At 37.5% G+C, this 14,997-nt stretch overlaps 1 protein-coding gene across 13 annotated transcripts in view; it reads left to right on the top strand.

Moving 5' to 3' along the window:
- The window catches only part of ZBTB40 (zinc finger and BTB domain containing 40), a 73,461-nt gene that overhangs the window by 20,090 nt on the left and 38,374 nt on the right, over positions 1-14,997 (top strand). For 4 of the 13 annotated variants that reach the window (XM_077899212.1, XM_077899213.1, XM_077899211.1 and 1 more), the window contains exon 1: positions 8,872-8,895. The exons of 2 other annotated variants lie outside the window; for them this stretch is intronic. In XM_077899212.1, coding sequence (XP_077755338.1) covers positions 8,893-8,895 — 3 coding nt within the window. In that variant the 5' untranslated portion in view covers positions 8,872-8,892. Of the gene's footprint in view, positions 1-2,608; positions 2,699-8,870; positions 8,896-13,383; positions 13,543-14,997 lie in introns of those variants that run through there. 7 more of the 13 variants (XM_077899214.1, XM_077899217.1, XM_077899218.1 and 4 more) reach the window with 4 other exon arrangements.

The following is a 14,997-nucleotide window of genomic DNA, read 5'->3' as shown; positions in this document are numbered from 1 at the left end:
TTGCTTATTAGCCCAGCCCTCCTGTCACTGGGAAAGCTCTGCTTTAATAGTGCTAGTCCTATTGCAGAAGCTCCTCCCTCCAAGCAGGTGGAAGTTCCTCTGTTCCTTTTCTGTCCTGCCTAACCTAGCTAGGTAGCCTTGTGCTCCACACTGCCTCTTCGGTGAATGTTTTTGGAGACCCGCCCTCACCTGCCCAATGTCCATAATAATGATGGCAGCTAGTTCTTGGATGTCCTTCCAAAGCCACGTGTAGCACCTGTGTCCTATACACACACGATGTCCAGCACACATGCCAGGTGTGCCTCTTCTGGAGCTGAGTTCATGGTTCTTCCTCTGTCTGGAGTTCTTTACCTTTCACCCTGGCCTGTTGAGGTTGTACCTCGCTTGCATTTACCAGCTGTAGCTCTTTCCTTGTCCTTGCCACCCACTGGGATAAGTCTGTTTGTTGTTGTTTTTCTCGCCTTCCTTTCCATATGTCTCTTATGGATTGAGTCCTTTTAAGAGAACTATTTTCAATCATTCCAGCTTTGGGTCAACTTTATTACCAACTCCCTGTGGACAAAGATCTTGTTTTATATTTCATTTGGTTGCCTCATAGCACCTACCGATGTGCTGAGTAAATAATAGGCAAATAACCCATAATTAGGATTGGATGACATGTATGTATAGTAATTGAGGAATGGTAAGTCCAATTCCTGAGGTACAGAAAAGAGCCTCCTGCTCTCTAATAGTGACAGCAAAGGTCTTTGAGTGCTTTGCTAAAGACATCATCAGCAATTATGGGTTTCAGAGCATCTGTTTTATCTAATTAGGCAGTGCATATCAAGAGTGTTTAGCGTTACATTCCTCCTTGTTCATTGAAGGGATTCCATGTTTCTTATGAACTGTGACTTAGTTCTCACTTTTGCTCTTTCTGGTTTTTCTCTTGTTTCTTTTTAACTTAAAGAATCCCTAAACTTTCAAATCTTTTCTGGAAGTAGACAGAATAAAAATTTAAATAAACAATAAATAAATAAATAAATAAATAAATAAATAAATAAATAAATATTCTTTGTACTCCTTTTAGAAAGCTGGCCTACTTTCCACTTTGTATTGAATTCTTCCCATTTGTGTTTTAGGTCATTATACAGCACTTGGTTCAGCCAATTAAGTTTTTTCTAAGTATCTTTATTCTCTATCAGTATAGTCTTTTCTTGAGGCTTTAATATTGTTCCTTTGAGGAACATCCATCTTTCTGGTGCTCTTTTGTTGCTTAAATGTTCTTCCCTTGGGACCTTTGACAATTTTCCCAAGCCTGGCAATTTCACTAAGTGCTTAATAACATAATTTAGGATTGCCTCTATACAAGAATCTATAGGACTTCACTTAAGAGATTCAGCATGCAGTGTTGTAACTCTGAAAGGTACACTTTCACGACATTATCTCTAATGCTGTATTCTCTCTCCTCAGTTTAACTTCCCTACAAAGGGAATTAGGGGAAACAGTAAAATATATGTTAGAGGCTCTTATATTTTAGTTGTGAGATCAGCAAAGTATAGTTTAGCCTCTATAGTACATGTCAGTAGCTCCCAAATCACCAGTGTATCTCTCATGATTATATATTAGATTTATTGAATAGCAATATTCTATACCTGAAAGTGGTCTACAGAGATTATAGAGTTTAATTGTTTATTTACAGATAGGTACTTCAGTTGTCAAGTCACATGGCTAGTTGTAAAACCATTTAATGAGGATGATTCACAGTTTAATAGTAGTAACAATTACCACATGTATTAGTTTCTACACACTAGGCACCGCTTTAAGTGTAAACACACCTACTCATTTGTTCTAAGTAACATATAGCTGATTTTTTTTAAACCCAATCAGAGAATCCAATCCCTCGGCCTTTAAAAGATTTTTAAAATTTATTTGAGAGAGAGAGATTGAGAGAGAGAGAGCTCTGAACGCAAAGATGATGCAGGGCTCCATCTCATGATCCTGAGATCACGACCTGAGCTGAAAGCAAGAGTTGGACGCTTAATTGACTGCGCCACCCAGGGGCCCCATCTCTTTGCCTTTTAACAGAAAGTTCGATCTGTTTCTTTATTGTGATTACTAATACATTTGGACTTATTTCTGCCATCTTCAGTTATTTTCTGTTTAATGTAGTTTTCTTGTGTCTTTTTTCCTTTTCTCACTTGGTGTTGGATTAATCACATTTTCTTTATTCTCTTTTGTACCCCCTGTTTAAAAATATTTATCTTGCTTCTATTCCCCTACATTCTTACCTTTTTTTTTTTTTTTTTTTTAAAGATTTTACTTATTTATTCATGAGAGACACAGGGAGGGAGATAGAGAGGCAGAGACATAGGCAGAGGGAGAAGCAGGCTGCACACAGGGAGCCCAATGTGGAACTTGATCCCAGGACTCCAAGATCATGCCCTGAGCCAAAGGCAGATGCTCAACCACTGAGCCACCCAGGCGTCCCACATTCTTAACTATTAACATACATACTTCACTTAGGCTAAAGGTAAAGTCAGTCATTGTGCTTGTCATCCTCTTGACCGTTGGAACACCCTGACTCTGGTTTCCTCTCATCTTCCATGTTGTTGTTCATTGTTAATTTCAGAGAGGCATTGGATTTCTACAAATACAGACTTTAGAGCCTGGCTGCCTGAGTTTGGACCCCAGCTCTGCCCCACATAAGTATAAACCCTAGGTAAGTTATGTACCTCTTTGTGCCACAGTTTTTTTAATCTGTAAAACGTGAATAATAAGAGTAACTACTTCATAGAATTGTTGAAAGGATTAAATAAGTTAATATATGCAAAGCATTTAGAACTAGCGACTGTGGTTGTCATTATTCTACCTAGTTTTTAATCTCTCTTTCCAGTACCCATTTTTAAACAGCCAGTACATTTTAGGTATACCAACACATTTCTTAATTTCTTTTTTATGAGATACAATTAATATCTGAGCTTAGGTGTTATATTTGAAGAGTTTTGACAAATATCTGCTCCTTAAACACCACCTAAAATAAGATATAGAACATTTTCACTCCCCAGAAAGTTATTTAAAAAAATTTTTTTTTTATTTATTTATGAGAGAGAAAGAGAGAGAGGCAGAGACACAGGCAGAGGGAGAAGCAGGCTTCATGCAGGGAGCCTGATGTGGGACTCGATCCTGGGACTACAGGATCACGACCTGAGCTTAAGGCATTCTCAACCACTGAGCCACCCGGGCACCCCCTCTAGAAGGTTCTTTTGTCTCTCTTTCACTTCATTTCCCTACCCTACGCCATCCTCACAACCTCCACACTACTATCTGATTTTTATCACTGTAAATTAGTTTTGCCTGTATTTCTGTTTCCTGTAAGTTGAGTCATATATATAGACTTTTCTGTGCCTGGTTTCTTTGACTTAACATAATAGTTTTAAGGTTTATCCATGTTGTTGGATTTATTACCAGTCTCTTCTGTATTAGGAGAAAACTCCACACAGTTCTCCCAGGTGGTTATGCCATTTTACATTTCTACTAGCGGTGTATACGAGTTCTAGTCACTTGACATCCTCACTAACATTGATGTTAGCAGTCTTTCTGATTTTAATTTTTCTGGTGGGTTTGTTTAGCAATTTCTTTGCTTGCCACTTGCTGTTTTTTCTTAAGTTCTGTTCCTTTTTTTTCTGGCTCAGTTTTCTTCTTAAAGTAATTCTTTCAGTGACGTCTGTGTTTGAAGATAATTTTATTTCAACCTAGATATGGATACTTGATTGTTATTTTCCTTAATGTTCAAAAATTGTTAATTGCATTTTCTTCTGGCATCTGTTATTAAAATGGAAAGTCTGTATCAATCCAATTGTCATTCTTTTATAAGTAATGCCTTTTCTGTTGGTTTCCTTACAACTTCTTTTTCTCTGTTGTTAATATTTTAAAGTTTTCATTCTGAAGACACGTGTTTGTCTCTAATTCGAGAAAATTCTCAGAAAGCATATCTTCTTGCTTCTCCTGCATGTTCTTCATTGTTTCCATTTGGAATACCTTCTTATCCTGTCCTCTGTGTCCTTTGACTTCCCTTTCATATTTCTGTTTTTTTATAAATTCTGCTACCTTCTGAGTAATTTTCCCAGACTTCTCTTCCTAATCACTGATTTTCTCTTTAGCTGTATCTAGTCTACTTAATTTATCAATGAATGAATATCAGTGAATTAATTTTTTAAAATTAAAAGTTTCTGTTTCACATCTGATTATTCTTTTTCTGTATTATCCTATCTTTTGGTTATGACTTCCTTCATTTTGCCTGTTTATTAAAATGAAACATAATTTATAATATTTTTCATAGTATTCTATTATTTTTATGATTTTCCATTCTTGGGGCTGCTATTTGTGCTGATTCCTGCATTTAATGACTTTCCTTTTAGTGATTCTCCTCTCTCCATGTGACTTTTCAGTTTTACTTTTTGCCTTTTGAGGGTGGTTCAGGGAGCCTCCTCATCTGTGACACTCTAGTATTTATTTCTCTGTCTGGGCAAGGCTCTTCTTGTTTGATTTTATTTTTCTTTCTTACCTCCAACACCTACTCTCATTGCCCTCCCATACTGCATGCTTCCCCTTTAATGTATTTGATAAAATGTCTTTGGCTGCATATGTAGCTTTGTCAGATATATAGTATTATTTTGATTACATGTTTTTAACTTACATAAATGCTATTATGCTCTAGATTTCATTGTGGTTGTTATTTTTTTCACTCAACACTGAGTTATCTATCCATGTTTCTGTCTTAGTAGCTAGCTGTTACTTCTTTCTAATGCACTATTTTCCATAGTATACCTCTTGCACATTTACTTACATTCTTTTCGTGATGGACATCTAAATTGCCTCTCATCTTCCTGCTACCAAAAACAATGCTCCAGTGACTTTTCTGGCCATTCTTCCTTATGGACCCGTGTAAGAATCTTTCTAGGATATGTATGTAGGAGTATGATTGATTACTGGGTCACATACACACACACACACACACACACACACACAGAAAATTTCACTAAATATTAGCAGAATGTTTTTCTAGAACAGCTATATCAATTAATATACCCACCAGTGATACCTTAGATTCAAACTCAAGTTCTACCATGTGTTATTATGTGTTACTATGAGACTCTCCTTAGTTTCTTTATCAATAAAACAGGATATTACAGCATCTGCCCGATCAGATTGTTGAGAGGGCAAAATGATTTAATATATGTAAAGCATAGTCCTGAGTATAATAAACACTTTCTGAATATAATAAATATCAGATAAATACTAGCTGCTATTACTGCATATTTTTTTTTAAGATTATATTTATTTATTTGAGAGAGAGAAAGCATGAGCAGGGCTGGGGGAAAGAAGCAGACTCCCTGACTGACATATGGCTCCATCTTAGGACCCTGGGATCAGGACCTGAGCTGAAGGCAGATGCTTAACTGAGCCACCCAGGTGCCCCTATTACTACTATTAAAACAACTACTATTATTACTTGTCAGTTAATTACAAGTAAGCTTTCCTTCTCTGAATTGTCTGGTTACATCATTTCCTTTTTCCCCCCTTGGATTTTAATTTTTTTAAGATTTGCAGGAATTTCTTGTATCTTCTAGGTATTAATTCTGTGTTGCCTTTAAACTTTGTACAATATTATCTCCTGATTTTGCCATTTGTCCATTGTCTGTTAATCATGTCTTTGATAGAAACCTTTACTATCACTGCAGTCAGACTCCTCATTTCCTTGTTTTTTTGGCATTTGGGGCATTGTTTAAGAAGTTTCCCTACCCTGCTTCAAAGACGCCTGACATTTTCTACTGTTAGCCTTTATAGATTTACCTTTCATGTTTGGGTCTTCCTCATATGGTTTGTAATAGTGAGCTCTGTTCTCTTTCTTTTTCACTGTGTGAGTCTGTGCCTTGGGTTGTGAAAGTACTGTTTTTTTTTTTTTTTTTCCTGCTGCATGTCAAAGACCAGTTTTTATGTTAATTTCTCAGCTCAGGATTCCTGTATGATACAAATTTGCATATCTACACATGCCTCTGTATGGCATAGGCCTGCATTTTAGATTTCTTGTGGGTGCCTTGTCCTCTTCTAAAAGCCCAGATAATTAACAACTTCTATTGCAGCTTCTCTGAGCCAGTAAGAAGATTTTTCAGACTGCATATCAGGGAAGGATAGGTATTTGAGGCTCTGGGTTTTGTGCAAGGGTGTCAGTTTCACCTCGCCCACCTTCTACCTGCCTGAAGCTATATTTCTAGTTTCCATGTGAGGATTAATGCTTTCTCCTCCAAGCCCAGGGCCTGAATTGGAGTTTGAAACCTCTGTGGGCCACCATGGTCTCAACACCCACTTAATGTTCTAGTTTTGATTTTGATGTCTCTTTCATTTTAGATGCCTGGGGATTTCCTTTTTTTTTTTTTTTTTTTCCTTAAAGCTTGACTATATATTTTAAAAGGATTTTTAAAATGTTTCATCCAGCATTTCTGTATGAAGTGGGAGAAAAGATCCATTTACATCAGCTTGGCATGCCGTTTTGCCAAAAGTTTATTCTTCAATTAGTATTGTTATTAATCTTAGTAAAATTTCAGCTTTCTACATTGCCAGCTTATAGTCATCAAGTAGCCCTTGATCACCCTTGAATGTTTTCTGCCTTTCCTAAAAGGAGGATGGATAGATCCTCCTTTTATTGCAAGTTTATAATCATGTTTTTAATATCTATGTATAGGTAAGCCACATAATTCCGTTCAGTTTTTTTGAACCTTGCTCAGTCGCTTATTCTGCTACAGTTATTCTATTATTTTTCCCATCTAATTTTTTTTAAAGATTTTATTTATTTCAAAGAGAGTGAGCGAGTACACGCAAGCATGAATGGTGGGGGTGGTCTGAGGGAGAAGCAGACTCCCTGTTGAGCAGGGAGCCCCAGCTAGGCTCCATGTTGGGATCAATCTCAGGATCCTGGGATCATGACCTGAGTCAAAGGCAGACAGTTACCTGACAGAGTCACGCAGGCGCATCCCATCCATCCATCCATCCATCTATCTATCTATCTATCTATCTATCTATCTATTTATTTATTTATTTATAGATTTTATTTATTCATGAGAGACACGGAGAGAGAGAGGCAGAGACACAGGCGGAAGGAGAAGCAGGCTCCATGCAGGGAGCCTGATGTGGGACTGTATCCCGGGACCACGCCCTGAGCTGAGCCACCCAGGCATCCCCCCCATCTAATTTATTTAACAAAAATATGAAATAGGGATCCCTGGGTGGCGTAGCGGTTTGGCGCCTGCCTTTGGCCCAGGGCGCAATCCTGGAAATCCGGGATCGAGTCCCACATCGGGCTCCCGGTGCATGGAGCCTGCTTCTCCTTCTGCCTGTGTCTCTGCCCCTCTCTCTCTCTCTCTTTCTCTCTCTCTCTGTGTGACTATCATAAGTAAATAAATAAATAAATAATGAAATAGCTCTGACCACAGGGTTCTGTAGTTAATGCTCAAAATAACTACCTCTGGATCATTGCTAGATCTTTTTTTTTTTTTTTAATTTGATGAAAGTTGTGGATAATTTCCCCAGAAAATGACCAAAAAACCTCTTAAGTTTTAGCTTTCCTAAAACTATAATCCCAATCACTTGTTTCATATTAATAAGAATATTAAAAAAGACCTAATGTGTGTCCAGATAAGTCTTTTGATTTACTGAATCCATAAGGCCTATGGGGGAAAAAAATCACATTCTATTGATATAATTCACTCTTTAGGAAAAACATTAGTGCCCATTTAGTAGTTCATGCTTTGTGTTATTTGCAAATTAAAGTCTTGTTCTGATTTTTTTCTCAATTGTTAAAATAAGTTAATTTACAAAATTTAAGAATTATCTTCTTAAAAAAGATAGTCTCTACTTTTGCCTCTTTTAAATCTTACAGAATCTTTTTTTGTTTTGTTTCCCCCAATACCAGGAGATAGGAATTCCAGTCCTGCCCCTGCCACTATGTTTAGCAAGTTAGGTAGCTCCTTGATTGCAGTTTATTTGTTTTTAATAAGTATGCATTTTTATAGTATAGGTGTTAAGACAAATTGTACTCAAACAATAGGGCTAGATGTTCTTAAAGATATTCTGAGTAAACTAAAAATATTGTATGAATTCATGAATGTTCCATAATATTAAATACCATATAATAGGGTTTGGGTGGTTAGAACTGAAAATTTACATCCAGTTTATCAAGTTTTATAAATAAGGAAGCTTTATTTTTTAGAGCAGTTTTAGGTTTACAGCAAAGTTGAGAGTATTGAATACAGTAGAGTTCCTCACACCCACACAGCCTCCCCCACCATCCCACAAGGCAGTAATACATTTATTACAATTAGTGAACCTACATTAGCATCATTATCACAGTCTGTTGTTTTCATTAAGGTACACTTTTGGTATTGTATGTTCTTTGGATTTTGACAAATGTATAATACATGAATCCACCACTGAAATATCATAAAGAATAATTTCACTGCCCTAAAAGTCCTCTCTTCTTCACCTCTTTATCCCTGCTTTCCCATCCACTGGCAACCACTGATTTTTTTACTGTCTCCATGGTTTTGCCTTTTCTAGAATGTCATATAGTTGGATTCATACAGCGTATAGCCTTTCAGATTGGTTCCTTTCACTGAGCAGTATGCATTTACATTTCCTCCATGTTATTCTGTAGCTTGTTAGCTCATTTCTTTTTAGTGTACAATAATATTCTATTATCTGGATGTACCACAGTTTATCCATTTATGTACTGAAAGACATTTTGATTGCTTCCAACTTTTGGCAGTTATTAATAGAGCTGCTATAAATAGCTGTGTGCATGTTTTTGTGTAGACAGTTCATTTGGGTAAATATCAAGGAGCACAATTGTTGGAGCATATGGTAAGGATATGTTTAGTTTTGTAAGAAACTGCTAATCTGTCTTCCAGAGCAGCTGTACCATTTTGGATTCTCATTAGCAATAAATAGGAGTTCCTGTTACTATAAATCCTCACTGCATTTAGTATTGTCAGTGTTGTGGATTTTGGCTATTGTAATAGGTTGCTTTAATTTGCAATTCTCTTATGACATATGTTGAACGTTTTTTATACTTGCTTTTTTATACTTGCTATTTGTATCTCTTTGGTGAGATGTCTGTTAAGGTTTGGTACATTTTTTAATCAGATTGTTTTCTTACTGTTGAGTTTTAAGAGTTCTTTGTATATTTTGGATAGTAGTCTTTTAATAGATGTGTCTTTTGCAAGTATCTTATATCAGTCTGTGGCTTTTCATCTCATTTTGTGGACATTACCTTTCACAGAACAAAAGTTTTTTTTTTAAATTTTAATGAAATCTAGTTTATCAGTTATTTCTTTTAGGTACATGCTTTTGGTATTGTATATAAAAAGTTGTCACTGTACTCACATTCCTTTTAAAAAATAAAAAAAAAAACAAGTTTGTTTATTCACGAGAGACAGAGAGAGAGGCAGAGACACAGGCAGAGGGAGAAGCAGACTCCATGCAGGGAGCCTGATGTGGGACTTGATCCCAGGACTCTAGGATTACTCCCTGGGCCAAAGGCAGGTGCTAAACCTCTGAACCACCCAGGGATCCCCAAGATCTTTCTTTTCTAATATATGCATTCAATGCTTTAGACATTCCCCTAAGCACTGTTCTTGCTGCATCCCACAAATTTTGATAAGTTGTATTTACATTTCCATTTAGTTTATAATATATATATATTTAAATTTCTACATCCAACGTTAGGCTCAGACTTACAACCTTGAAATCAAGAGTCACATGCTCCACTGACTGAGCCAGCCAGGCACCCCCTATTTTAGAAAATTTTTAAATTACTCTTGAGATTTCTTCCTTGACCTATGTGTCATTTAGAAAAATGTGTTTAATCTCCACATATTTGAGGTTTTCCAGCTATTTTTTGTCACTGATTTTTTTAAAAAACAGTTTTATTTATTTATTTGAGAGAAAAAGAATGCAAATAGGGGGAGGGGCAGAGGGAGAAGGAGAAGCAGACTTCTGCTGAGCAGGGAGCCTGACAGGGGGTTTGATCCCAGGACCCTGAGATCATGACCTGAGCTGAAGTCAGACCCTTAACTGACTGAGCCACTCAGGTGCCGTCATTGATTTCATTGTCTGAGAGCAGAGATTGTATGATTTCTGTTCATTTTAATTTGTTAAGGGTATTTTATGGCCCAGAATTGGTCTATGTTGTTAATATTCCCTGTGATCTTGAGAAGAATGTGTAATCTGCTGTTGTTAGATGAAGTAGTAGAGATGCCCCTTAAATCCAGTTGACTAATAGTGCTCTTGACTTCCACTGTGTCCTTGCTTATGTTCTGCCTGCTTGATCTATTTCTGATAGAGGGATGTTTAAGGTCTTTTTAATTTCGATTAATTCTCTTTACAGTTCTTTCAGTTTGCCTTACTTGTTCTGATACACCATTGTTAGGCATACACACGTAAGAGATTATGTTTTCTTGAAGTATTGACTCCTTTTTCATTAAGTAATGCCCCTCTTTATCCCCGATAACTTTCCTTATTTGAAATGTGTTCTGTCTGAAATTAATATAGCTACCCCTGTTTTCTTTTGGTTATATTATCATGACATAGCTTTCTCTATGTATTTGCTTTATTTTTGTTTTTTTAAAAGATTTGTCCATTTATTTTAGAAGGTGGGGAGAGGCAGAAGGAGAGAGAGCCCCAAGCAGACTCTGCTGAGCACAGAGCCTGATGTGGAGCTCGATCCCATGACCCTGAGGCCACAACCTGAGCCAAAACCAAGATCTGGATGGATGCTCATCCAACTGTGCCACCCAGGCACGCCTGCATTTACTTTAAATCTATATGTGTCTTCACATTTGAAGTGGGTTTCTTGTAGACAACATAGAGTTGAGTCCTATTTTTTTCCTTTAAATCTGTTTTGACATCTGCTTTTTAATAGATGTATTTAGACCATCGATGTTTAAGATGATTATTGATAATGTTGGATTTATATCAGTCATGTTTGTTAATGTTATTTATATGTTGCCTTTGTTCTTTGTTCCTATTTTTGTCTTCCACATTTTTTCATCCTTCTGTGTTTTTTTGTTTTTTTTTTTAATTTTTATTTATTTATGATAGTCACACAGAGAGAGAGAGAGGCAGAGACATAGGCAGAGCGAGAAGCAGGCTCCATGCACCGGGAGCCCGACGTGGGATTTGATCCCGGGTCTCCAGGATCGCGCCCTGGGCCAAAGGCAGGCGCCAAACTGCTGCGCCACCCAGGGATCCCCCTTCTGTGGTTTTTAATTGATCATTTGACATGATTCCATTTTCACTTCTTTCTTAACATATCAGCTATATTTCTTTTCAAACTTTTTTTAGTGGTTGCCCTATGGTTTGTAGTATACATTTATAACTAATCCACTTTCAAATGACACTGTACCACTTCACAGGTAGTACAAGTACCTTATACTAATCAAATAATCCTAGTTCTTCTTCCTATCCCTTGTATCATTGCTATCATTCATTTCACTTATCTCTACACAAGTGTATCTAAAAATAAGCAAACATAATAAAATAAATTGTTGATGTTATTTTGAACAGTTACATGTTACATCATTAAAAATTAAAAAATAAATGTTTTTATTTTACCTTTACCTATTCATTTTCCAGTGCTTTTCATTTTTGTAGTGTAGATTCAAATTTCTGTACCTTTTCATTTTCCTTTTCTCTGAAAAACTTTTATAATGTTTTTTGCAAAGCAGGTTTAATGGTAACCAAGTCTCAATGGTAACCAGCTTTGCTTGTCTGAGAAAGTCTATTTCCCCTTCACTTTTGAAGGATAATTTTGCAAGGTACAGAATTCTAGATTCGTTGGGCTTTTTTTATTTTCTTCTCAGCACTTCAATTATTTTATTCTTACTCTCTTCCTACTTGCATGGCTTCTGAGGAGAAATCAGATGTGATTTTTGTCTTTGCTCCTCCTCTATAAGTAAAGTGGTTTTTTCCCTCTCTGACTTTTTCTGAGATTTTTGTTTAAGCATTGATTTTCTATAGTTTGAATATGATATACTTAAGTGTAATATTTTGCCATTTATTGTGCTTGGTGTTCTCTGAGCATCCTAGACCTTTGGTTTGGTGTCCAACATTAATTTTAGGAAATGCTCAGTCATTATTGCTTCAAATATTGTTTCTGTTTTTTTTCTATTTCATCTCCATCAGATATCCCCATTTGTAGTTGTCTCACAGTTCTTGGGTATTCTATTCTGATTATATCCTCAAACTCAGAGATTCTTTCCTCAGCTTTTTCCAGTCTACTAATGAGCACATCAACGACATTCCTAATTTCTGTTGTGTTTTTTACCTACAGCATATTTTTTTCATTTTTAAAATTTCGGTCTCTCTTCCATTGTTCATCTGTTCTTGCATATTGTCTATTTTATCCATTAATGCTCTTAGCATATTAATCACAGTTTTTAAAAATTCCTGGTCTGGTAATTCCTGACATATGTGACTGTGGTTTTGATACTTGTTCAGTCTCTTCAAACTGCGTTTTTGCCTTTTAGCATGTCTTGTAATTTTTTCTTGAGAGGTAGACATAAAGTGCTGGTAAAATGAATTGTGGCAAATAACTGTATAGTAATGGGATGGTAAGGTGTGGGGGAGGAAGTTTTTATAGACCCATGATTAGGTCTCAGTCTCTTGGTGAGCCTGTCCCTGGACTATGAACTGTACCAGTGTTTTTCAGCATATCTCCTCCCCCACCACCACTTAGAGTGGTGCAGGCTAGGAGTAGGCTGAAGGTATTTCCCTTCCCCCAGTTAGGTTGGAATCTGGTAAAATAGTTTTCTTGAAGCCAGCCAGGCCTTGTTAAGAACAGAGTGCTCTGGCATATTTCAAAATGGTTAGTTCTCCCCACCCCCTTCAGAAGCAGGAAGGAATATTTCTCCTGCATTTACCCCTTAGAGCTCCTGGAGGTAAAACTCACAAAATTATGACTTAGTCCCTCTGGAGTTTTTAACTCAGACTTGTCCACCCTGAGCCTCCAGCAGTTTGTCAATTTCAGTTTAGTTTTCCTTTTCTGGTACCTGTTCCCATGGATGTGTCTGTTGGTGGGTTTCTCCTCTGAGAAGTTATGATTCTCTGTATCTGTTTTATCCTCCGTTTTGGGGGACAGCAGTTTTGCCTTGTGACCTCAATTCTCTGACAGATCTAAGAAGATTTGTGGACCCATTTGTTTAGCTTTTTAACTGTTGAGGATGGTGGAATGGTGACTTCTAAGCTCCTTATGTGCCAGACCAGAAACCATAACTTGGAAATATATTTTTTTAAGATCGACTTTATTTATTTATTTATTTATTTATTTATTTATTTATTTATTTATTTAAGAGAATGTGCGCACATGAGCCAGGGGGAAGAGCAGAGGGAGAGGGACAAGCAGACTCTGTGCTGAGTGTGGAGCCCGATGTGGAGCTCAATTCCATGACCCTGAGAACATGACCAAAGATGAAATCAAGAATTGGGCATTCAACCAACTGAGCTGCCCAGGCGCCCTTATTTTTATTTTTATCTGTCAGCTTCAGATGTGGGAAAATAAAGAGTGGTGGAAGGGAAAGGGGATCATATGCAATCTTGCTAATAACAGACAACCAGTGTTGTTTTGGCATTTGTCTTTTCAACCTTTTATCAATGTATTTTCTTTTCTTTATACAAGTGAGATGATAGTATTTGGCTATCATCATAAGATCCTCAAACCCAAAACTTAACTACATGTCCTCTTCCCAAGACTGTTTTTTTGTGTTATCTGGATCATCTTAGCATCCATTCCCACTCACCAGACCAGGACCTGGGAACGGTCTCTTTCCTCACATCCACTAAGACTTTAAATCATGATAGTTAACATTTTCTAAATATTTTTGGCTGTCTCTTTCTCTCTTCTCTTGCTACTTCTCTGGGTCAGAGTCCTCACTGATTTGTCTCTGAACTCCTGCAGTAATAGAGCCCAATCTCTAGCATTATCCTCCTTAATTCTGTGCAGTGGCACTTAGATGATATATTTAAGATGCATCTCTGACCGTGTCACCTCCCTGCTAAAAGCTTTTCAAACCCTTCAATGGCTCCTCGTTGTCTTTCAGATAAATCCAAGCTCCTGACCATGGCCCATGGATCTCTGTGTGGCCACAGCCTGTGCCTGCTAGATTTAGCTCCTGATACTCCTGTCCCCTGCTTATGTTCCAGTATCACTGAATTCCTTACAGTCCACCGGCTCCCCATCCTCCCCACTACTGGGGATGTCTTTTTGTCTGTGTGCCTCATGCAGGCTCCCTGCTTGGAGCACCTGTTGTCTCACCCTCTTTACCTCGTCAGTGCCTACTCATTTCTTGAGGTAGGTCAGCTTCTCCTCCAGACCTTACTCTAACTTCTTGACACCCCTTTTCCCCAAGCTGGGTTTCTGGGTGCAGATCTCTGCCATTACATCTCCTTCATTTATTCATTCTACCAATTAACAACATTGTGTGAGACAGAATTTTAAGCACTAGGATATAGCAGACGATTTTTGAAAGTTCCTTCCCTAATGGAGCTTACATTCCGGTGAAGGAAGATACATGATAATAAGTAAAAATATGTGTTAGTACGCGATAATGCTGTGATGATAAATAGAGTGAGAGGGAAAGAATGTTCTGAGGTTGGAGAAGAGGCTGCTATTAAAGGACGGTGTCAGGGGAGCCCTCAGTAATGATGTGGCCATAGAGCAGAGACCTACTGGAAGAGAGTGAGCCATGCACACATGTGGAGACACCTGTAGATGAACATATCCAGAGTGTTCTGTGATCGGTAAGGAAGACAGTGTGCTTAGGGCGGGTGGGTGAGAGGGAGAGTGGTAGAAGGTGGCATAGAGAGTTAATGCCAGCCAGGTTATGAGGGGAGTGTAGGCTATTAGAAGACCTTTGGCATTTACTCTGAGACTGGCAGCCAAGGGGTCTTCTGTGCAAAGAAGGGACA

The sequence above is a fragment of the Canis aureus genome, chromosome 5 (genome assembly GCF_053574225.1).
Source record: "Canis aureus isolate CA01 chromosome 5, VMU_Caureus_v.1.0, whole genome shotgun sequence".
Taxonomy (NCBI): domain Eukaryota; kingdom Metazoa; phylum Chordata; class Mammalia; order Carnivora; family Canidae; genus Canis; species Canis aureus.
The sequence above is the reverse complement of the archived record's forward strand: the minus strand, read 5'-3'. Positions and strand labels throughout refer to the sequence as shown.